The 25668-nt window shown below is 35.8% G+C and overlaps 1 protein-coding gene across 1 annotated transcript in view; it reads right to left on the bottom strand.

The window, feature by feature from the left end:
• Positions 1-25668, bottom strand: part of LOC136413243 (cholecystokinin receptor-like) — a 237775-nt gene that overhangs the window by 105454 nt on the left and 106653 nt on the right. The window contains exon 3 of the mRNA XM_066396667.1: positions 6689-6854. Within this exon, the coding sequence (XP_066252764.1) occupies positions 6689-6854 (166 nt within the window). The remainder of the gene's footprint in view (positions 1-6688; positions 6855-25668) is intronic.

The following is a 25668-nucleotide window of genomic DNA, read 5'->3' as shown; positions in this document are numbered from 1 at the left end:
GCTCCAAAGAATTCAGTTTTGCGAATAGTTAAGAAAACAATTGGGTTTGAAAGAAAGTTTCTTTCACAACATTCACTTTACAGATGAAGTTATGTTCACACACAATGGAATTTTCAATTTTCATAATATTCATATGTGGGCTGAAGAAAATCCACATTAATTTTTGCGAATCAGGGTATCAAGACAAGTTTTCTGTCAATATTTGAGCAGAAATAACAGGGATTTTTTTATTGGACCATGTGTTCTTCCCAATCATTTAAATAGACGATAGCATTTAAACTTTTTAGAAAACGATTTACTGGATTTAATAGAAGATGTACCATATCAGTTGAGATATGGCATATTTTTTATGCAAGATGGAACTTCGCCTCATTTCTCTCTCAATGTAAAAGCGTATTTGGACCGGTTTTATCCAAGACGGTTGATACAATATGGTGGATCAGTGCATTGGCCACCGTTTTTTCCAGATTTAAATCCACTGGATTACTTTCTGTGCGGGTACTTGAAGGAATTAGTCTATGCTGTGCCGATTGGCACTATAGAGGAACTGCAAAAGTGTGTAATTACTTTTTGTGATTATATCAGAAATAAGCCTGGTGTTTTCGACAAGGCAAGATCTTCTAAAAAAAAATACTTACCAGGTTTGTAAATATGAAATCGGAATTTTTTGTCAGCAAATATACGCTTACTGTATATAAATGGCAAAAAAATATTTGATTCGAAATATTGCTCATCGCTAGCTATACATTTTTATCACCTGTCTGGCAATTTGTGGATGCTACGCCATGAAAACTGTTTCTTTTTTGAGGCAAACTAGTTATCTAGCCATTTTCGTGAAAAGTGAAACGCTGGTCAGCAAATGCGTGTCCCGTCAATGTAAATAAGTAGTAATCGGATGCAGCGAAGTCTGATGAATGAGCTGCATGCGAAAGTATTTCCCAACTAAATGCCTCCAATCGTTTGTTTGACCACTTTGCTGTGTGTGATGGTGCATTATTAAGGTTGCTCTTTTTGATATTCTGCTCATTTTTCGCGCAAAACTTGATTCGAATCAATTATTTGTTGTCAGTAGCATTCAGTATTAACGATTTCGTCACGTTTTAGCAGTTCATAATAGATCCCACCCTTCTGATCCCACCAAACACAGAGCATTGGTGTCTGTCCATAGCGATTTCGCCTTGCAGTCGATGTCGATGATTCGCCTAGAGTTAGCCATGATCTTTTGCGTTTAAAACTCTTGAAATATATACGCTTTTTGTCGCCAGTTACAATTCCATGGAGGAATGACTTTGTCTTCTACCTTGCGAACAGAATTTCACAAGTGGTTTTTTGACTTTCTTACTGTCGTGTATTCAGTTCATGTGGAACCCATCTTCCCATCTTCTGAATCTTTTCCATGGCTCAAATGTATGGAGACCGCTTTTGGTGTTACATTTAATTGATCTGTGAGTTATAATTGCATTTGAGCGTCATCCTCATCCAATAAGGTTTGCAATTCGCTGCCTTCAAGCTTTCTTGATGGTCTTCCACGTTTTTCGTTTCTCACGTCAAAATCGCCACTTTTGAATTTTTTAAGTCACTCAAAGCACTGTGATTGACTAAAAGCATATTTGCCGTAAGATCCGTCAAGCATTCGATGCTATTCTGCAGCAGTTTTCTTCAAATGGCAACAGGAAATCAATGCGGTTTGTAAATCGCAGTTTCCAGGTACAAAATTCCACATATTCAATGCTATTACAAACTATGCTATTGTCTGAAATTTGTAATGTTGTTAATTGAAAATCTTCGTCAGAATGTCAACAAGGAAATGGCACTAATGACACGGTTTGACAGTAACTACATTGACAACTATGGTCTTCTATGGACAAATTTCCATTTTGACAGTAACTACATTGATAGCTTTGATCTTCTATGGACAAATTTCCATTTTGACAGTAACTACATTGATAGCTTTGATCTTCTATGGACAAATTTCCGTTTTGTATTATATTTATAGGTCTAGTAGAGGATGCATTGAGATGAACCAAAACCATTTTTAACATTTTTTTTTAATAAAGTCTTATAATTGCTGCTTAAAAAAAGTTGATTAAGAATGTGTGCTATGTTTATTAAGATGTATTTCGATGTCCATATAATCGTGCGTCGATTTATGAAAACTCATTTTTCTGGAAAAAATAGTAATTTAATTTAAAAATTGGGAAATGTCACATACCAAAAATTTAGAACAATATTTACGTAGGAGACTCCCTGTATGTGACGCCTCTAACTAAAACCTACAAATATTAACACAAAAGTTTCCCATTCCAGCTTGTTAAAGTATACCGAATTTCATAATATTAGCACAAACCATTTCAAAAATATCGCCAAAAGACCATTTTCAGAGTTCCCCCTTTAAGAGATTTTAGCCTCTTTAAGAAGCAATTTTTGGAGTATATTTATACAACTTTTTTTTAATCATTTTAATCTCTAGAATCGCCTCACAAAATATTTCGACGTTATTTCCGGACACCTTGTATAATAGAATTTTTTGGGTCGAAATGAAAAAAATTGTTCATTAAAGGGTTAAATGAAATGCGAAAATGGGACTTTTTGAACTTTTTTCTCTGTAGATCTGAAATTACGGGTACACCGCAGTTCCAACTCTAAAAAATGTCGTTTTTAAAGGACGAATATTCTTTAGTGAGGCTTTTCTAAAACTGCAATGACGCTTTTCAGTGGCGTAACAAGCGATTTCTAGGGCCTTCCTATTGTACACCAATTATCTATACAAATTAAATCTCCAATTAACATTGCATCAACTCCATAAATCCGCTTTTCATTCTCCATTATTTCAAATAATCTATACTTTTAATTCAAACGTCCCTACGGAATAATAAATATTGTTTGAATGATTCGGATTCTCATGGTAAGTACACGCTATAAAATTTTCGAATCAATGTACCTCTCTCGTGATATACATCGATATATTGAGCAATGGAGAATGAATACGACCACAAAGGGTCTAATTGAAATGGGAACACTGTGAAGGGATAATATAAAGCTATTATGTTTGACAAATTGGAAACAAAAAACGCATTAGTATTCCTTCCATGTGGCCGTTTTAACCCGTTTTAAGTTGGGTTTGGTGGGGCTTAATGGCAGGTTTTTGGGACTATTTCGCATTAATGAACAAATAAAAGTTATTGAAATAATTCCGGAAAAATTCCAGTTTCAACGCGCTTTCCTGGTAGTTTAATTTCGTTAGAGATTCTAAGTCGACGGAAAAATTTCCAAAATATTCAAGGTGGAAATTTAATAAGTTTGGAAGAGAATTCCTCGCTTCATTGGAGGATTTGCATAATTCGGCGGGATCCAATTTAACTTCCTATTATGCCAATCAGGTTTGTTTTGCGGCTTTAATGTCGCAACTTTACCCGTCTCTCAACCTGTTTAGGGGAGAATGTTTACTATAGGAAATATGAATGAAGTTTTACTCGGCGTTCAACAGGTTTTGAGGGCTCATAATTAAAACCAAATCAATTTATGTTTAGTAATTAGTGCGTTCAAACTTGAGAGGAAAACCGTCATTTTATTGGGCTGCGTTAGGGACCGATCTCCTACAATGGCTAACGAAGACTGGTCTCTAAGACCATTAATTAAACTCAGGTATTCGCACAGGAAGTTTTCATTATATTACCTACCTTTGGTATGTTTTAAGAATGTGGAATGCTTCAGACGGTTAGGAACAGTAAATCTTGTCTGAAATTTTCTCGGCAGACACAGGAGGGCCGAAAGTTTGCGCCACTTGGGGCTGCGGCGTTCCAAAAAATTACTGCAACCGTTCAACATATTTTCAATATTCCCGTTTCTATGGAGCTCCTTATCTGCTCGGTTGAAATTCCAACTTTTCCGATACACATGAAATCCTTCACCCTTTAGAGACAGAACAACGTCGGATGTGAAGTGAGGAACGAATCCATTTACGAGATGCTATATTTATTTAAAAATGAAATTTCAATTGAAAAGAAAGCCAACATTCCGTCCTTAATTCCTTGCAATTCAGTCGTCATTCCAACCGGAAGAGTGAACTGCTCAAAAAGGACCCGAAGTCTGCATATGGTTCTATGTAGGTATTTCCCCGTCGTTAGAAACTTGCGTAACTTCAATGAGGGTGTGAAGTACAAGTTCAGTTCGCGCCTAAGGGCTTATACTTCCTCCTCATCAGACGTTGAATTTAAATCGTAGTTTTAGGGCTTAGGGACTACGAACTTATTATTTCTTTAAATCTTGACATAGACATTTCAGATTTTCGAGTGTTTCCATACAAATCGATGAAGGGCGGGCGTCGGGAATTCTATTAAAGGTTTTCGTTAAGGTGAAAATGCTGAATAAAGTCAAGTCACAGGAGAAAAAAGAGGCCCTTATTGAGCCTTGCTAATAAAAATAAATGTCCTTGCTTTGTTATTCCCTGGAAAGACATTTCTTGTTTTTAAATTAGGTCGTCCTTCCTGCGTCACAGAAAAGGAGTATTCAAGGAAACGACGTAAACACGGCGTTGTTTTACTCCTGATTTATTAATAAATTTGATTTTTATATAGTTAAAATATAATATTAGTACCGAAACTAATGAAGGAAACCAAGACCTCGGCCACATAAACTGTACAAAGTTTCCAGCAGTAATAGAAAAACTTTCAAGTATCCACTCAAAAACCATAATAAAAAGAGATTTTATCCAAAACTTCTTGGTTATCACTCTCTTATTAGTCCGCAAACTTTCTGCCCCACTTAGCCACTCAATTCACCCTAAAAAACTCTATGGCTCTCTCCTCCATGTGCCACATTTCCTATCAACATATATTTGTCTAAATGATCTATATCAAAGCAAAAAGGTTTTTAATTCCCTATTACTTGCGCAAACAGTCCAATATTTACTATTGCTCGGAGCGTTTTCAATCACTGGTGCGATGATGCAAGCTTAAAACGCGCATTTGAAGTATTAATTTCAACGATAAATGGGCCACAGTTTCAATTTCAGTTCAAAACCATCGAATGATCTCTTAGCCCTTTAGTAGGTCAGGTTCAATTATTCCGAATTGTTTAAGAATTTCAAATTAACACACGCTTATTAGGTACACTTAATTAATTACTGACGCCTTTCAAGGATTTTTCTCATTTTATGCAGCCAAAAGAATTCAATAACAGTAAATGATTGTTTTTGTACTCCTAGTTGCTTGTAATCGGCCATAAACAAGGTAAATGCATAAGCTCCAAACGAAGGCGTAACTGTGTTAAAAGACTTTTTAGCCAGTTTATAGATATTTTTTTTTGAAGACCAAAAAATTTGAAAAATAAAAATAATTACTCGACTGGGAACTGAACCCGGCGTCATCATATTTGGAAGTAGAACGTTCATTGCATCAAAATGACATGAGTTTGTTAAGCTTGTATGTACTTACATTGTTGTTATAAGCAACTTTGACGTCATTCTTGAGGGAAATATATTTTTTATAGAAATTTAATACATTTCATATTTACTTTTAAATACTACACCGGGTGTATTTAAAGTGTATTCTAAAAACTTGTCGCCCCCCTTAATTTCTCGAAGTGCAAAATAAAGATAAAAATGCTGAGACACGTCGACTTTAGAATAAAGAGGGAAGATGAAGAATGAAAAAATTTTTACCCCCTATCGACAATATCGCAGGGAAGGTAACCCCTTCATTTCTTAAAATAGGGAACATGAGTCAAGTAACACATCGTTTTAAAAGTCTTCAAATTTTCTAAACAGCTGTGAAAATTTTAGTTTTTTAATTCAATTTTTTTTATAATTCTCAATTTTTCAAGAGATGTTCCAAATGCATTCCATTATTTTCCGTGCAATAATTCAAACGGTCTTCAAACTCTCGTCGCACTTCTTTAAACATCTATTGCGGAATGTTACGGTAGGTTTCTAAAATTCTTCAATTTATTACTTAAAGATCCTTCACAGGAGACGCTTAAAAGAGCGCTATTAAAGTATTCTAAAGGAAAAATCAAGAAGTGTAAGATCGGGCGATCGAGCTGACCACTGGATTGTTCTTCTTCTGCCAATCCATCTATCAGAAAAATTATTATCAAGAAACTGTCGAACTGTAAAACATAATGTGAAGAGGCAACATCCAGTTGGAAATTAATAAATTCCCTTTCAACATCGAGTGATCATTCTTGTTTGTTCTTCTTTTGATAATTTCATGGAATGAGTAGTTTTTTTAACTAAATTTGAATAAAAGAACCAAAATTTTAACATAGTTGTTTACAGAATTTGAAGACTTTTAAAATGATATGATACTTGACCCACCCTCCTATTTAAAGAAATGACGGGGTTGCCATCCCTACGATATTGTCGATTGGGGGTGAGAACTTTTATGTTATGTGTCTTCCCCCTTCAATTTAGGATCAATGTGTTTCAGCATTTTTAACCTTAACTTGCACTTCTAGAAATCTGAGAGATGGTAAGTTTTTAAAATTACACCTGGTTGTTGTTGTTGTTGAGACAAGTTGAGAAATTTCTCTAAATTTTGACAACCACAATTAATTTTAAAACGAGAGATGCAAATTCCTAGTTGAAATTAATTGTGAGTACGACATGAATCTAAATTCACCTTTCTATATACTCACACAAATTATTTGTGAATTTGGTCGTTTGTCTCAACTGTTATTCCATACTCACCCTGGAAAAACTGTATAAGTTTGCACATAGTTTCTCCAAAAACAAAATCCCTTAAAAGGGTGCCAATGAGAGTAACTGGCATACAGAGGACTCCAAGTAGAAGATCCGATACGGCTAAATTGAGCAGGAACAAGTTGGTCACTGTGCGCATTCGCCGATTTTGAGCCTGAAACAAATAAAAATGCCTTTTATTCATATTGTTAACAATGACAACCGGTGTGAGGTTTGATTTTAATCACTTAATTTAGTGTTCCAATATCGTATTTTCCAGAAAAAAGGCCTATCCAAAAGGTAAGCCTTAGCATGAGTTTCTCAAGGTATTTCTAATTTATAGGGTGATAATTTGAAAACGAACAGCATTTAATATTTGTTTAACTGTTGACATTATGAAAATTTGGCAAAACACGACAAATTAGGCATCGAGAGGATTAACTTTTGAGCTATTTGTTGTTATATTACATTCAACTCCCTGAGCCCCAGGGTACCTACCCTTAAAATGTTAAATAGCAACCCCCAGTTTTTATGTAATTTTTTATATCTTTATGAAATTCTAGATAAATACCATCCTTTTTTTGTCGAAATTTAAATAATTCCCTTCACAATTCAACAAAACGCTTAAAATCTATTCCATTGTAAGTTAATGCAAAACTAAATTCAAATTTCCTTCGTTTATTTACATTTTGTTGCGACAAAACAAGAAACATTTGAAATTTTCAAGTATGCTCAAACCTTCTTTGTTGCCTCATTTTCCTCATTTCTAATATTATTTAGAAGTAATAAATGCAGTTGTTATTTTCAATAATGCGATATTCATTAATTAATTTGCCGAATTGTTTTATGAGCAAAAAGTATTTAAATCAGCACGAGTAATTCCATTAAAAATTTCAATAGATTTCAATTGTTCCTCACTATGGTTACTCGTGTTGTAACTACCCCTTAAAATGATTTACACCATTGCAGAACGCGTCGAAACGATCTTCATCTATGGAGCAGAAAATCGTTGCTTTGCAAGGTCCGTTGTCACATTTAATATCCAGGAAAGAACGTTGGGCACAAGTACATCGGAGAGCTAGTGGCTAAATTTGAAGAAACTGGATCTGTTTGTAATAAGAAAAGGAATGAACTAAGGTTACCCAATAAGGTCAATCAGACGTTGTTAGCCCATTTACAATGACTTTATCTATGTCACTTTGTGAAGTTGCAAACGTAACGAGTGTCTCCTGAATCAACCAGAAAAGTATTTAAGCTTCATAAATTTTTTCCATACAAGCTACAAATTACCCAAGGATTAAAAAATGACGACCCCAACAGACATATTGAGTTTTGCGAAATTATGATTAATAGAATTATTGCTCAACCTTAGTCAATAAAAAACATTTGCTTTAGTGATTAATGCATTTTCTACTTAACTGGCAAAGTCAACAAATAAAATTGCCATCACTGGAACAACTTTTATCCTCACGTAGTTAGAAAAGGACATACCCAACATCTTGAAAAAATAAACGCTTGAGCGGGCATATTGGATGATATTGTCATTGGTCCTCTCTTCATAGATGGAAATCTAAATAGTGAAGTTTATGCTGAGATATTAGTTATAACTCCAGAGCCTCTTATAATTCATAAAGTGGAAAACCAAACGAACGCCAATGTAAATCTTACTTTAAATGAATATTTGCTGTACTTCCAACAAGAGAAAGAATTTCTTTATTATGTACGTTTAGTAAAAGAGTGGTTGGATAACGATTATCCGGGAAAGTAGATTGGAAGGAAAACACCTACTTAATGGCCACCTAAATGTCCAGATCTGACACTATTTGATTTCTTTTTATGCGAACATTTGAAATCGGTAGTGTTTAAAACCCAACCAGACTCAATAGAACAACTCCAACAAAGGGTTAGTCAAGAATGTAGAACTATTTCATTTCAAACATTTCAAAACGTTCGCGACGAGTTTGAACTTCAATCGTACTTGTTCTTAGAAAAAAATGGAAATCATTTCTAACAGTTCATAAAATATAATAAAATAAGACATTTAGGAGTTTATTGGGCTGATTCGCACGGATCGGACGTATCGCTTGATAGCAGTGCCTAAACATAAACAAGCTTATCGCGTCGTGCGGTCGAGTTAAAAACCCAACCCGTAAAACGCATAGATATAAACGAGATATTCGCGCTCTCCTTCAAGGATCATGGACCCCGGGAGTTCCTTTGAATCCGAATCGGATCAGGGCTCTCGGGAGGGGCCTTTTCAGGTGCCTAGAGCGAAAAAACGTGGAAGGAAACCAAAATCCGCACCCACTACGTCAACCACTCCTCGAGTTGAAACGAAAAGACCAGCTCTCGAGAGACAAACCACTGCCGAAACCAATAATATGGATACAACATCAACACCAACAACCTCAGAAACAACACTAACATCACCTAAAACAAAAACAACAATTGAGGTCACGGGAAAAAAAACCACTTATCAACAAATCACACACATTCACGGTGTACTTAAAGACAACAATCTCGAGACTGGAGTTCGCCCTCAGATGGGAGGAGCTGGTTCCGGGAAATCAAGACATAATTATCAAACTTGAAAAAACTTTCCGTATCAAAACAAATGACGAGAAAACAACAACAAACGGCCTGATGACGCTGACTAACAGCGGAACCGTGTCGTCATTCAATCTCACCTCTTCACCAAATTCCACCCTCAACACATCAAATTCAACGGCCAACCCCCTTTTAAGACCCACCTACTCAGCCGTTGTGACCGGAGTGGACCTCGAAATCAGCGATGACTTATTCCGCCAAAATCTAGAAAAAATTGGGTTGACCAAAATAAGATTCTGCAAAAGAATAATCTCACGTGCCAGAAACACCCCGACATATATGATTAGACTAATTACTGGAGACCTAGCAACATATGAGAAACTGATGAATGGTCGAACGGTCCAATTTCTGGGCCGTGTGTTCAGGGTGGTGGAGAGCAAACCGCCACCACCGGTGCCTGCCCCATGCAGCAAATGCAACCAATATTCACATCGTACCGAAGACTGCAAGCAACCTATAAAGTGTACTAAATGTCAAGGCCCCCACTCAACCTCAACATGCAAATCTCCCCTGCCGCCAAAATGCATCGCTTGCAACTCAGAAGAACACGCAGCATGGAGCAGAAAGTGCCCGAAAAGACCAACCGCACCAATCGAGGGAATACCTAATGTGAAAATCAAGTGTATTAACAGAACAACAACCGAGGTGTCACAACCAATCAAAGAACAAAGCAGAATTCACTCTCCGTTAACCACACACGACTATATAATCAATAAGTACAAACATCAAATTAACAAATCAAATAACATCAACCGAGATGAACTCTTAAAGAAATTGAAAAAACAATTTATTGAGGACTTCAAAGTTGACACCTCGGTTGTGTTTTTCGGAAGTTATATGTATATTTTAATGCTTGATATCCTAGAACCTAACCGCAGCTCCCATACCGAACCACAGGAACAACTAAGACAGACCATCACAAATCTGTAGCCTTCACAATAATATACAGCAACATCAATGGACTGAACAACAAGAAACACTTAATATACAATTACATAGAACGCAACGACATTGACTGCTGTCTGTTTGTTGAAACCAAGACAAAGACTGGACAAACACCACGCTACAGAGACTGGCAATATATATGTAGACACGGCAACATTATAAACAATGCTAGGGGAGGGGCAACCGTCCTAGCAAATCCCAAGATCAAACTTGGAAAGGCCAACCCACCAACACTTAACAACAGACTCAACGACTGCATCCACTTCACTATCCCTTTCTTAGACGACAAAATCCACATCTTCCTCGTATATATCCATCCCTTTTCACCAATCGAACAGACAATACTGACCAAGGCATGCCTCTATAAATATTCAATTATCATTGGAGACTTAAACATGAACAATAATAAAACCAGACAGCTTGAAACATTCCTCGGAAATTCTGACTTTGTGAAAGTTGAAACTCCACCAACGTTTTTAATGCCTGACAACCCGGACTCTACACCTGACGTTTTTCTACACACGAAAAACCTTGACATAAACATCAACAACGTGAAATTGACAAACGAGCTTGGGTCGGACCATCTAGGAATGACCTTTGAACTTGACATTGAGCAAACTCCACTGACTAACATAGAACCAAACAAAAAACTTAATCTACAGAGAACAGACTTAGACAAAGTAAAACAATTCATACACAATTTTATACAAACAGGCGATATAACCATTGAGACGATTCAACAACAACTAACGCAGGCTGTCGAAAAATACACACCACTGTTAAAAAAAAGCTTCCATCAGCACGCATTGCCGAGGTTCATTCTGAGGCTAATCAAACAGAAAAGAGACTTATACAGACAGTATACAATATTACAGGACAATGAACTAAAACGTACGTTAAACAAACTCAACAGAAATATCAAGGCTCTAATTTACGAATACAGACAGGACAAATGGCTGAAAGCTTGCCAAGAGATAGAAAGCGACAGAGGCAAATCGTACTGGCAGAAAATAAAAAAACTGTCCCGATACAAATCGAATAATATCACAGCATACATCCACGAAAACGGACATCAACTGTACACAGACCAGCAAAAAGCTGACGCATTCGCCAGGCACTATCGGGGGACTTTCAGTAACTCAACCAACCCAAACTTTGACCAACAGACATGGGAAGAGATTAACGACTGGTACGACAATTACTTTGAGACAGTCCCAAACAACCTAAACAATCTAATTACTGACGCGGAATACGACGAAGGATTGACCCACCTCAAAAATACAGCACCAGGAAAGGACATGATAAAGAGCCAAATACTAAAAAACCTAACACCAGAATCCCATGATGTAATGCTGAGAGCTCTAAACCACCATATAACCAATAACACAATACCTGAATGTTGGAAAAGAGGCATAATTATACCGATCCCGAAAAACGGACAAGACAACTCACAAGTACAGAATTACCGACCTATTACGCTGCTTCCAGTCTTAAGTAAACTATTCGAAAACATCATAAAAAACAGACTTGACGAACATTTAGCACGACACATACCGATTTACCAATTCGGATTTAAGAAGAAGCAATCAACAATTCACCCTCTCTTTACCTTGACGAACAATATACAGACCACACAACTAAACAACAACAAATCAGCTTGCTTATTTATGGACATCAATAAGGCTTTTGATAGTGTTTGGCATAAAGGACTCTTATACAAACTACATCGACTCAACGCACCGAAATACTTAGTTCACATAGTAAAAAATTTACTTGACGATAGACTACTTGAAGTTCGAATTGACAACACGCTCTCATTCCCGTTCTCCCCACAGCAAGGCCTGCCCCAGGGCTCGCCCCTCTCCCCTTTACTTTACAACGTATATTGCCACGACATCTATAACCACAACCTACTGAACAAAAACGACATAGACTTAACGGCCTACATATTACAATATGCGGACGACACGGCGCTGGTAGTACATGACAAAACGACAAGGAAAGCCGTGGATCGATTGCAGATACTGATGGACGACACTATGACCTGGTTTTATAAGTGGAAGCTAACACCGAATTCCGCTAAGAACCAGCTTTTACTGACAAATCACAGAATTAAAGAAAACTCCCCGACACTTACAGCAGACGGACATACAATTCACCCCACTAACGACGTAAAATACCTGGGCGTAACTATAGACCACAAATTGAAATTTAACAAACATGCACAAAACATAAGGACAGAAATAACGAGACGAACAAAACACTTCCGAGCACTGACATACAAAAATAAGGGAGTCAGCACGAAGACAGCGACAAGAATTTACAAATCGATATGCAGACCCCTTTTAGACTACGGACATATAGTGAGAGCAAACGCTACCGAAAAAACCAAAAGACATATACAGACAACAGAACAAATCGCTCTGAGACTGATCACTAAAATAAGACATCCTGACAATCCTTTGCACAACCCCTCCATACAATTACTATACGAGCGTACGAACATGACAAAAATAACGGACAGACTATCACAAATACAGACAAAATGGAAAAACAACCGACACAACTGGACAATACTTAATCCACTTTGCCTCAGACGACAAACACGACAGTCCCACTTTCTCTCCCCTCCTAATACGTTACACGAAGAACTGAGCGAAGATATACAATAACGATTTTTTTTTTTTTTTTTTTTTTTTGTCTTCTTTGCATCTCCAATGTATACCGTTCTGACCACTCTCTGTGTAGACCTAGGCACCTGATTATGTAACAAGGGCAGAAAGACCAATATGGTCGATAGCCTATTTCGATGAAATGAAGATTATATATATATATATATATAAGACATTTAAATTTTCACTAGTTTCATCGTACTCTTTAGAACGTGGATGTGAAAACGTAACCTTCTTAAAACTTGCATACATATTGCAATTTGAAATTAAAGATATTACTTATATTAGAATCGGTTTTAAACATTTTACTGAATTGTGAAATAAATTACCTTAATTTTGACAAAAAAAGGATGATAGCTACCTAAAATTACATAAGAATATCAAAAATTACAGAAAAAGTGGGGGCTGTTATTTAAAATTTTAAGGGTAGTTACTATGAGGCTCAGAGGGTTGAATGTAAAACAGCAACAAATATTTCAAAAGTTTACCCCTTTGATATCTAATTTTACGTATTTTTCCACATTTTCATATTATCAATAGTTTAAGAAATATTAAATACTATTCCTCTGTATGTAAACGCTGGTTAAATTTATCATCTAGACGACTCGGGGAATTCCCTTTCCCAACTTGCGTGTCAATTAGTGGCGGATGGTGATGTGCACATTGTGCGTACCATAAGCTTGCTACACATAATTTTAGTTCACATTTATATGCCGTCATTACAACGGAAATTTTACAGTTTTCTGTAAGAAAAAGAAGCTGGGGAAATGCTAAGATGTATAAGTGTGGATCAGGTCAACGACTATTATTTCCTGAATTGGAAAACATCATATTTGGAAGAATTGCTGACAGAAGAACAAAGTGTTTGGTCGTTCGTAGGGCTGATATTTAAGCATTTGCTCTTGCGATGACACAGCTAGACACAACTTCAGACCAATTCAAAGCATCATAATACTGTTCAAATTGGAAGGTAGTGAAATGATTAAACTTACTTTCAAGTGTTTCATTGATGGCCTAAACTTCTCTATATACCTATTCTCGAACATGATGGCCACGGATGAAACTGCAGTGTTTGTGGGTCAAGGGTACTTCTGCGATCTATGTTTCCTCCACTGGTTACGAAAGTACACGCATTATATGTATTTTTGGTACCTTGTTTCGATGGAAAGAAACTCCTTCCTCTAATCATCTTTAAGGGAAAAAAAGAGGGTTAAAATCGAACGTGTTTCAGGTATTTATGTTCTTGAAACTGGAAAAGCTCGGTTAACACAAGTGGTAATAAGAAAGTGGATCGATGCACTTCTACTACTTGTTTTGTACGGTGGCAAAAGAAATATGTTAGTGTGGGACTTTGCTAGCACTCATCGTAATAAAACCATGAAGAACTTCTTTACCGAAAGAAACATTGATCAAATTATCCTGCAGAAATGATTGCATATCTCCAAGCTCTTGATATTGCAATAAACAATCTATTTAAAGATCATTTGCATACGAAAATTAGTGAAAAATCTTTACATAAGTGAAGAATACACGGAATCAAATCACAGATAGCTGTATTGCCTGCAATTGCTCTACGAGCAGGCTAACTGGACAAGAAGAGCTCGTTTGAGGAGAGCGCTGTTGCTCAACATGAGATGTGTGAAGCCAATGGTCTTAGAGGAAATGAAGGCACAACAAATTCAGACTGGAATTCAGGGTCTGAAAATTAATGACGATATTCCAGAAGAAGACGATGTGACGATATTTTCGATTTGAACAAACATTAATTATTGTGTATAAGAAATAAGACATCCCTCTGAGACAAGTCCTAGCCCGTCTTTTACAGCAAAAATTAATATGAGACCAGGTCTTATTTTCGAGGAAACACGGTAGTAGAAGAAGTTGTTAGGTCAATGGGTTTTTATCGATGAAGACCAACGATGCAAATGGCGGAGAACTTTTTCTGATTATAATATATGGGTCGTTGTAAAGGTCGATCTTTCTTTGGGGTTGATAGTTTATTTTCTTTAGGGCCCGCTTTGCGGTAGTGCCTCAAATGATCCTTCCAACTTTGCTTTAAAAACAATGAATGGAAAAGGTTTCAAGAGAGAATTTCTGCGTCTTAGAGCCAATGCTGGGGAACTAAATTAATCCTAATGTGTCTGTGAAAACGTGGCTTTATCAAATCTCCCCTTTATCTCCACCAAAACATTGGAGGCATATTAATTCGGATCTCATGCAATCCCCTCATTGTTATCGTTTATAAAAGTTACAAATTAAACGTCAACTTTGGTGATGTGCTTCAGATCCATCCTACACGTGTGGAGGGAGATAACCAAGTTTCTCCATTTCCTGATTTTTTCAGTCACACAGCATTATGTCAAACGTATCGCCCTTTAGGGCATAATCATTCCAGATGCGATTGGCCCTGGCACAAGACGACGTAAGTGGAATACATTATTCCTTTCAGGAATATCAATACAACATTTGCATCTCACCTCAAGGAAGCTTTACGGCCATGTAACCGGGCTATTAAAGAAAAACCTTTAGGGGTTTCCAACTTTACCCCGTTAAAACGCACGTGGGGGAAAACGGCATAAAACTCCTTCTTAACTTAGGTTTACAACCCCATTATCTTTGATCACAAACCTCTACATAGTTACCATAAATTCTCATGTAAGTGGAAACTTAATTACATCAGCTGAAATGTAACTATGTGTACACAATTGCCACTCAAGCATATCACTTTCCACTATTAGATTAAACTGGCGACAAGTCAAATAATTTGCAACGTCTAAATTTAAATCGAATTTCCTCCCTTACATTCCTCACAAAGAAAGTGAAATTACTTTAGATTCCTTATAGATGTATATGCCTGCCAGAAAGCCCATTTTATGTCTTTGAACGCAAAATGGGATTTTGTTCAAGCTACATTAAATCTTCGGGGAGGAAATACAAATGTAGGAAAGTTTCAAAATGTTTCGTTATAATAAGGTAAGGTAAGAAAGAGGAAGAGTGCATTTCAACCAGGAAACACAGGATTATAAGAATCTTATTAAAAGAAAAGCCGGCTCTTTGTTTAAAAAATTAGCATGAAGAATGGAAACAATCCTGTCTGATCTTCCTGTGCGGCTTGCTGCTTACGAGGATAGTCCCAAAAGTACCCGACCTGACAAATGTATAGGCAAATTTTGAACACAAAAATTGCCATCTAAATTATTTAGAAAGTTGGTTTGGGACTTAAGGAGGTGAATGCAAAGTCAAAAATAGTAAAAATAGTTGCTATAAACATTAATCCGACAAAGCACCGTTACTAAAATATGGCCCTCCACAAGGGTCCTATCATTTAGATATTTTTTTTAATAATTTGAAATTGCAAAAAAAGTTGAAAAAAGAAAATTGTAGATAATAATCATACCATAAGTGTCTTTAACTATCATAAGTTTCATTAAAATCGATTATAGATAAGAATAGTTTTCTACTAGTCTTGACAGAAACTTTTCAATTTTTTTTAATTCCTTTAAATTATCAATCTCAAATATCTCATCATCATCTAATCAATCTCTCAAATAAAATATCAAGCAAATATTATTATTTTTTAATGAATTAGACTTTTTTGAAGAAAAAAATGTCTACTTTTTTCTAATTCTGCGTAGTTTAGTCAGAAATAATTATTTTTTAAATAATGTATGATTCAGAACAATAATATTTTTCGATATTTTCACATAGGAGGCATCTTTTATGGTGACACTTTCATTGTAGTATTTTCTGACTGAACTACAGCCACAAACACAACTACAGTGAACAATAAAAAAAAAAGAAATTCTGTCTTCAAAAAAGTCTAATTCATTAAAAACTAATATTATTTGCTTGATAATTCAAAGAAATTTTAAAAAATCAAAAAGTTTCTGTCAAGACTAGTAGAAAACTACCCTTATTTATAATCGATTTTGATGAAACCTATGATAGTTAAAGACCCTTATAGTATGGTTATTACCCACAATTTTCATTCTATTATCTTAATCAGAAAGAAAGTTATTTTAACAAATATCCAAATGATAGGATCTCTTTGGAGAGTCATATTTCAGTAACGGTGTTCTGACGAACCAAAGTTTATAGGAACTTTTTTTAATTATTTTTGGCTCTACATTCACCTCCTTAAATTTTGAACCAACTTTTAGAAACACCCCGTATTACAAAAACGTAACCTTAAAAAGCTTATATTTAAAGTTTCAGGGTGCTACATTGATTTATGTTTATTTTGGGCCGTTTTTAGCGAACGCTTTTAGAGATTTTGTGAACATGGAAAAAATTGGTCATCCATACGTGATTCAATACTTTCATTTCAAAAGTCTTAGTCCATCCATCATCAAAGCGGAGTTAAATTCTACTCTGGGAGAATCTGATTCTTCGTTAAAAAAACAACCAATTATTGGTTGGCAGAGTTAAAACGCGGTCAAAACAAACTCCGTGGTGGTCGACCCAATAAAGTGACCACTACAGAAACTATGGTGAAAATCCACAAACCTGTATTCGAAGACCGTCGATTAAAATTGCGCGAGTTAGCAGTCAAGAGAGGAATTTCAAAAAGTACTGTACATCGCATTTTCACTGAACAATTAGATATAAGAAAGCTGTGCGTAAGATGGGTGCCGCGATAACTCACAATTGAACAAAAATAGTATCGTGAGGATGTTTCAAGAAAGTGTTTGGCAAAGTTTCGTAGCAATAAAGCCGAGTTTTTGCGTCAATTCATAACAATGAATAAAACATGAGTCCGTCATTTCACACCTGAAACGAAAGAGCAGTCAAAACAATGGACTCAAAAGGGAAAATCGGCTCCAAAGAAGGCGAAAACCGTTCCATCTGCAGGAAAGAGAATAGCGTCAGTTTTTTGAGATGCACGGGGGTTAATTTTTATTGACTATCTCCTTAAAGGAAAAAAAAAATAAACAGAGAATATTATACAAATTGATTGCAGCATTTGGGCGAAGAAATTAAGAAAAAGCGACCGCATTTGACGAAAAAGAAAGTCTTGTTTCATTAAGACAACGCACCAGTTCCCACTTCTGTGATCGCGATGGCCAAAATCAATCAACTTGGTTTCGAACTTTTTTGTTACCCACCCTATTCGCCAGATTTAACCCCCTTAGATTATTTTCTATTTCGAAACTTGAAAATGTCGCTCGGTGGAAAGAGATTTGCCAGTAATGAAGAGGTGGAGCCCGAGGTTGATACCTATTTTGAAACATTCGAAGCTTCTTACTATAAACAGGGTATAGAAACCACAGAATATCGCCGGGAAAAGTGTGTCAATCTGTTGAGGCCTTAAGGGCGATGTTGAGAAATAATGTAATATTGTCCAAATTTTTTTTCTTTAAGTGTTAGTTCGACTACTTTTGAAACTATCCTCATAATTTGTAGATCTAGAAAGAGAATATTGCAAAGGTGTGTTTGTTTCACATATCGGACAAAATTACATTGATTATTAGTTAATGTTAGCCCAACATTAATCTAAAAACTATAACAAATAGTATTGTGATGAAAATAGTTAATCCTTTTTAATTATAAAAAAAAACTATAAATTGTCAAAATTAATTGAAATACATATTGTGTTACTCGGAAGGTTTCGCCAATTTTGAAGGAAAATTGAAATTCAGAAGATGTATATGTATGTAGTATCAGATTTGATACTTCTGTAGATATAGGATGGTGTTTATATCTTATAATGAAATCACAGGTCAGAAAAATGATTATAAATGTGCGTTTATTAATACAAAGTGAACAAAGCGGGAGACAAAGTAACTTATGAATTTACGAGCGCGGACGCGACTTTTGAATTGCCAACGACCAACCGAATCCAGAAGAAAAGAGAGTTTGTACATGCCCTGCAAATCCTTAAATACTAAAACCTACGAGGATAAACCATGGGCATATCCTGGCTAGGGTGCCACCTGCACTACTTGCCGTATTAAACCGTAGCGTCTTAGCTGAGAATTGGAACTGCAACTATAGGGCCGACGAAGTCAGTTGCGAGAATTTCCAATGTCAACCAGACATAGTATGGGAAATTCCCATGCTCCAACTAATACTTACCAGGGTTGTATCTTACGGGTATATCAATCTTAAAGATAATACCTACCATCTAACATCTATCAAACGTAAAATTAACACCTATCTACAAGAATATTCGAACAGTCAACTGTGATCCTGCATATGTATATTTTAGTATATATTTATTAAATTATACAGTGTGTAACATATCATCATGGAGATATTTCAAGAGGCGATAGTACTCTACAAAACAATAAAACAAATGCTAGTAGATCAATGATCAAAAACGCACCATTTTCAATATTTAAGGTGGCAAAATTTCAACATTTTTTTCATATTTTTCTTTTTTCTCACGCATGATTTGAATTAATTTTTTTCATACACCTTTTTTTTCTAAGACTCTCTTCAACAAAATGTCAAAATCGTCGGTAGCCATATACGGAGTTTTATGTTTTTTGGCTCATGTACTGTTTTATGTTTTGTATCTTTTTTTGGGACACCCTGTATGAATGCTGATAGCAAATTTAAATTCCTTCTTTAGCTTTTTGGTATCTTGCAGTATATTCGTGTCTAACCATTTTCGCAAAATTTGCAAAAATATTATATTTATCGATGCAAACTAAGAAAGTCCATTCTACATAGTCTGGTCTGTAATCTAAGATAGCATGGCGGAGCTTTAGCTATGTAAATATATTTTTTTATTTTAACATGATTACCAACCATTTTGACATTTAGTTGTAAAAGGTTTTAGAGAAAATAGGATGAAATTTCAAAAATTTCACTTAAGACATACATGAGAAAAATACAAAATATGAGAAAAAATGTGAAACTTTGCCACCCCGCATGTCGAAAATGATGTAGTTTTTTATTATTTTGCAGAATATTATCGCTCTCTGAAATATTTCCAGAATATCTTACACCCTGTATAGGCGCCATTCGGTTCTACAATCTTTCTCCATCTTTCAGGCAACTTAAAAATTCCATGCTTCGAGAATCTCTCAGGTTTTCCGGTGAAAAACTTTCCTACCTGATTGCTTATCTCGATCAACGAGTTGAAGTTTTTTCCATTAAGGGAATTTTGTAATCATCGAAATAAATGGAAATCAGAGGGTGCGAGCTTTGGTGAATACGGTGAATAGAGTGAAACATCCCAACCGGGCTCCAACAACTTTTGTCGAGTTATCAACGACACACGAGACCGCGCATTGTCCTGATGAAACACTTCCCCTAGCCCTTCCGATTCGCCATTTCTGTACGTTTTTGTTCAATTGCCGCCTTTAATTCATCTAATTGAGAAGAATAGTTTTCCTAATTTATCATCTAGTGGTTTGATAATAGCACGTAACACAAGATCCCTTTCCAATCCCACCAGATACAGAGCATGACCTTCTTTAGATGAAGATCGACTTTTTGGGTGGCTACAGGTGGTTCATTCCACTATACCTTTTTCGTTTGACGCTTGATAGCATGTTTGCCTTTCTGGTAAAAGAAAAGCATTAAATGCCTAAAATGCACTTTGTTTTCTTCCATATTCAAAGGCATATAAAACTGACAATATTTAATGTAACGTGACCAATTTTTTTCCAAATATGCCTGGAACTCTTTACGATGTTTACACAGATCACTTGTTTTCAATCATTTTGATGTATTCAGGCCTTATGACACCCACCAAAAGCCAGCACGAACTTTTCGAACAATCCAATATACATTACATTGACAAACATTTAAATTTAAAAAGTAACAAAAATGGAGTTACCATAAATTTGTCGCTAACTCATTAATATTTCACCCAACTGCCTTTATTATCTATGACCCTACGATATCATTTCTGTCATGAATTCCATCAAATTCGATTTATTGTAGGATCAATGAATTTCCAGATTTTTTTAATTACTTTGAAAAGTTCTCCGCTGCTGAAATTTTTAGTTCGTATTTTTCCACGATTTCCCACAAATTCTCAATGGAATTGAGATTTAGAGATTCATAATGCACTTTTTTTTATCATTCATTCAACTACTCTTTTGCGATTTTTAAAATGAGCTGCGTCGTTATCATACTGAAAAATGTATGAAAATAGTAATTTCTACTCATCACGCGGTAACATCACTATTTCCAATATATTGCATTACATGAAACGATCCATTTTCCCAAAAATGTTATGTATAGGACCCATACCCCAACCAGAGAAAGTTCCCCAAATCATGATGTTTCCACCTCGGGCTTCACGGTCCTAGAAATGCATCTAGGATCAAGCATTTTCTTAATTGGTTGATAAATATATTGAGATCCTTCAGTACCGATCAAATTATCCATTCGGTATTTGGGAGTTGATTTCGGAGAACATATTTACGCAATATATCAAAGATAGGTGCTAAAGTAGCTTAAAGAAGCTGGGGCTTCTATCGGCCCATCTATCATAGGCAGCTTCAGGGGATACTGCCGATGATAGGTGGGCCGACTTCCTTAAAGAGACAGATGCTCTACGGGGTACTCCAATTGACTATTCTCTATGTTGCGCCCATCTGAGGAAAAATAGTGACAATTAAAAAGTATCAGGCTCTCAAGCAACTAAAGAAAGCCCTGATGCGGGTCATCTGTGCGTACTGTGCGATATTTCTAGAGGAAGCTCAAGTTATGAAAGAAATTACCTAAACGCCCTTCTTCGAGACAGATAGGCTTCACAGAGACGGATAGGCTAAGAGAACGATCATCGCGAAGTGGCAAACACAATGGTCACGACTAATGGACAAGGGTCAGTCGACCAAGCGATTGATCCTTGACCTCGGCTCCTGGACGGCCTTCGGATGTCGTGTAAATATAGACGCTTGAACTACCATTCAACTCAGGTGCTCAGCCGACATAGCTTCAAGAGTTACACCCACAGAAAAGGGAAAACGGGCCCAGATTGCGGGAACTGCAGAGTCATTCATACCGCAAATCATCGCATTGTCCAAATTATTCGAAGAACAGTGGGACGAGCTAAAAAAATATGTGGACAACCTAGCTCCAACATCCCGTTGATAAGGGATGTTGGAATGTAAAATAAAGTGTAACTGCTATAACAATGCAATTTCTACGATGGTTAAGGAAAAGGAGCACATGGAGCATGCCGCTCAGGAAGGGTAGTAAACCCGGGCCTAAAACAATCGACAGCGGAATCCTCAAGCCCCTCGACACTGACGTTTTATCCCTCAAGGACAATTCCAGGTTGTATCATGCTACAGGAAAAGAAAACCCGAGATTTTTAATAGGTAGGAACCCCGGAGAGTCCCTCACTGCCTGGTCGCGTCAGACCGGGTGTCTTTAGAAGATTTTCATCAAGACAAACAAAAAGTGCCGAAAAAATTGAACTAGCTTTCATCACTAAACAACACTATTTTACAGTCATTTACAGATCAGTAAAAATAAAGCGTTGTAAGCATTAGTCTAGGGTCCTTATTTTTCTTTGGTAGAAGCGGTTTTTTGCACTTTTCGATGGACACAAAACCCAAATTCTATTAGACGTCTGTGGACAAGTCGAGGAGAAAGACTAATATCACATAATTCATCGCAAATAGGGGTTTTCTTGATTAATATTTTTATTTTTTGCTTGTTTTGAGAAATTAAACTGTCCACACATATCAACTTCTGTAACCGTTCTTTTACCTAAATCGCAATAACTTTTTTTTCAAGTCCATGGACAAATATATTCCGAATGACATTTGCACAACAAATATTATAAGATTGAAATGATAATATCTCAGTAGAGCACGTCTGCATGCTAAAATTACTTCTAGTTAATTAAATTTAGTCGCCTTCCTTAGCAGCTAAAACTGATAAGTCCTCCACAGACTCTCTCGTAAAAAACAGACGAAGCTATAACTCAGTTATTTATGAATGGATTTTAATTAATTAAAAAGCAAATAAAATTATATTGATCAGACTACTAAATAATATTAAAGTTGATTTTTTTCAACTCAACTTCTTTTGCTTCAAGTGTTAACTTCAGAATTTTAAGTCCTTTGTTTTTTTTACATTTTTTGATAGAAAATATTTTTCTGAATTTGAAGATGTATGATGAGTTAATGTTAAAATAATTTTTAACTGAAAAAAATTGAATATTCTTATTTCTTTGAGTACTAATACATTGTCTGGAATATTCCAAATAGCTTTTTAAGAATTTCAGAGCGTCGTAAGTTTTCTTTTTTTTTTTTTATTTAATATTATAGTGCCTCGACTGCATTGGTCATTGGCACTCGGTACAATGTTTTATATAATCAGTAAGTTGCACTATATACAATTATATATATCGATATCTTTTAGGAAGTCAATGACATTTCTTTGATTTTCTATCACACTGAGATTCTCCCGTAGGTCTGGTTTTATTTTGCGTATTTGATGATATCCTTAATATTGTTTTAGAAATTTTTTGTGTGATTCTTTAAAGTTAGTTTCCTGCAGGCAAAGAATATCTGGGAGATAATCGATGATTAATTCTTGAATTCTAGTAAGGTGCGGATAGAATCCGTCAGAGTTCCATTGTATAAGTTTGAAGACGAGATTTTTAATATGAGGTGTTATTAGTCCGTTGGGAGCAGTCCGAAAAAGATTCTTCTCCATCTGAAGATTGGGATATGCTTTCGATTTCCACTTCTTCCGATAATAGACGCGTTTTGATCTTTTTGTGCAGTCTTGTAAGTCTATTTTTGATGGATCGTTCTTGCAGATGAGGATACAGATTGTAGATATTCTCCAGTAGTGCCTTTATGTCACTTGTGAATTTTGTTGCCTCAGTATAAGGGTCATTTCCTTCGAATGAATTTTCTAGAAAAGCTATGAAGTTGTCTATTGGTAGTACAAAATTATCGGGTTCTTCCTGATATCTCTCTTCAATAATTTTTTTTGTGTTTTCTGATAGTGGGTCTGGCGTTGATGAGGTTTTTCGTTTTTTCTTTTTGGCTTGTCCTGATTTCGTAGTTGGGGGCGGCATAGTTGTTTCTGTTAGCGATCCTGGTTGCTGCTCTATTGATGAAAGTGTGTCTGAGTGTTGACGTTTTGGATAATGAGCAGGACTGTTATTGAGTGAAAATTGTGGATCATTAGATTGGGTGATTGGCTGCGCAATGATATTTTCTGAAAGTGTTGTGGGAATTGGACAGTTCGCCGCGATGTGTCCGGTTTGTTTGCAAATGAAGCATTCCATTTTGTCGGTTGATACAAAAATTCTGTATTCATTGCCATCGTGTTGCAGGATTATGGATGTTTGCAATTCAAAGTCCTCCGAACTTGGTAGGATATATACTTGCCTGCGGAAACTTAGAATATGGTTGTATTCATCTCCAGGTATACCCGCCTTCAGGAAGGAAATTGGGGATGTCAAATTTAATCCGATGTTTTTCAGAGAGGCCTCCACCAGTTCGTGCGGGATGTTTGGGCTGACGTTAGAGATTACTATTCTTTTTGTTGGGGAAATTAGTCTACGGATGTTCATTTGTATTCCCTCAATGGTGACTGTTTGGTGAGTGCTCAGAAGTTGATCCACCATAGTACTATTCTGTAGATAGATGCAGACTCTATTATTGGATATTCTTGAGGCAAACGTGATATTTTTTGGACCAGTTAGTTCTCCTATTGCTTTTACGTAGTTAAATAATTTGAGAGTGGGTTCAGCATGTAGTACTATGGCTTGGTCTTTTTTTGGAAATACAGGTTTTGGAATAGTTTTCGTTATTGACGAATAGGACATATGGTTTTCACTATTTGGCAATTTATTTTTACTTACAGTAGGAGTTTGTTTGGCTGTTGGGGTTATCTTCATTGTTTGGGAGTCCTTGTAGACAAAGACACCCCTATCTGGGTTAGGCATCTTGCTATGCTTCTTGGTAAGTTACTAAACTATCGGGCATTTTTGCCTATAACGTTGTAAAATCTGAATAAATGTTAGGAGCACTCGTATTTCCTTATCGCCGGCAGCGTAAAAAAAACACACTGGGATAGCACTATCAAAGATGTTTACACTTTGGCACTCCTACACCGAATCTCAGTTTTCTTTTAAACGTTTAAGATTATTACGATTAGATACTTCTATATTAAGAAAACGGGTAGAATAAAGACGCTCAGTTTTACCGAAGTTTTTATTGCTTTGAAAATATGCTTCGAGCATATCTGTAAATTTATCGTTAATTTTTAAATATTTTCAACTAAAATCGATACTTGATAATTATCATCAATGATAACACTAATAATTATTTTTATTGCACTAAAGAACTAATTTACAATTATCAAACTTGCAGCATAACTACTCACAGAAAATTATGACAACGAATGATGTGATTCCAATGATTAAAGGAGGTTTTACCTAGTCGCTTTTCAATAGATCCTAATGGGCTCCAAATTTCCATGGCGTCAGACATCTTTGCATAAGATAATATAATAGGATAAGATAGGATTAAATTCAGATGACCATAGAATAAAACAGATGGCCTCATGACGATAACATAACTACATAACTTATATTATTTTAATTTTTCAATTTTTTTCAGTCCAAAATTATTTCAACATTAACTTATCATATATCATGAAATTCAGAAAGATATTTTCTATAAAAAAAATGAAAAAAAAAACGGAGTTCTATTTAAAATTTTAAAGTCGATACCTGAAGCATAGGAAGGTGAGTTAAAAAAAATCAACTTTGATGTTATTTTGTAGTCTGAACTAACCCTAACAATATCATTTTATTTAGTTTTTAGTTAA

The sequence above is a fragment of the Euwallacea similis genome, chromosome 13 (assembly GCF_039881205.1).
Source record: "Euwallacea similis isolate ESF13 chromosome 13, ESF131.1, whole genome shotgun sequence".
Lineage (NCBI taxonomy): Eukaryota > Metazoa > Arthropoda > Insecta > Coleoptera > Curculionidae > Euwallacea > Euwallacea similis.
Note: the sequence above shows the minus strand (reverse complement) of the source record. Positions and strands in the feature narration are given on the sequence as shown.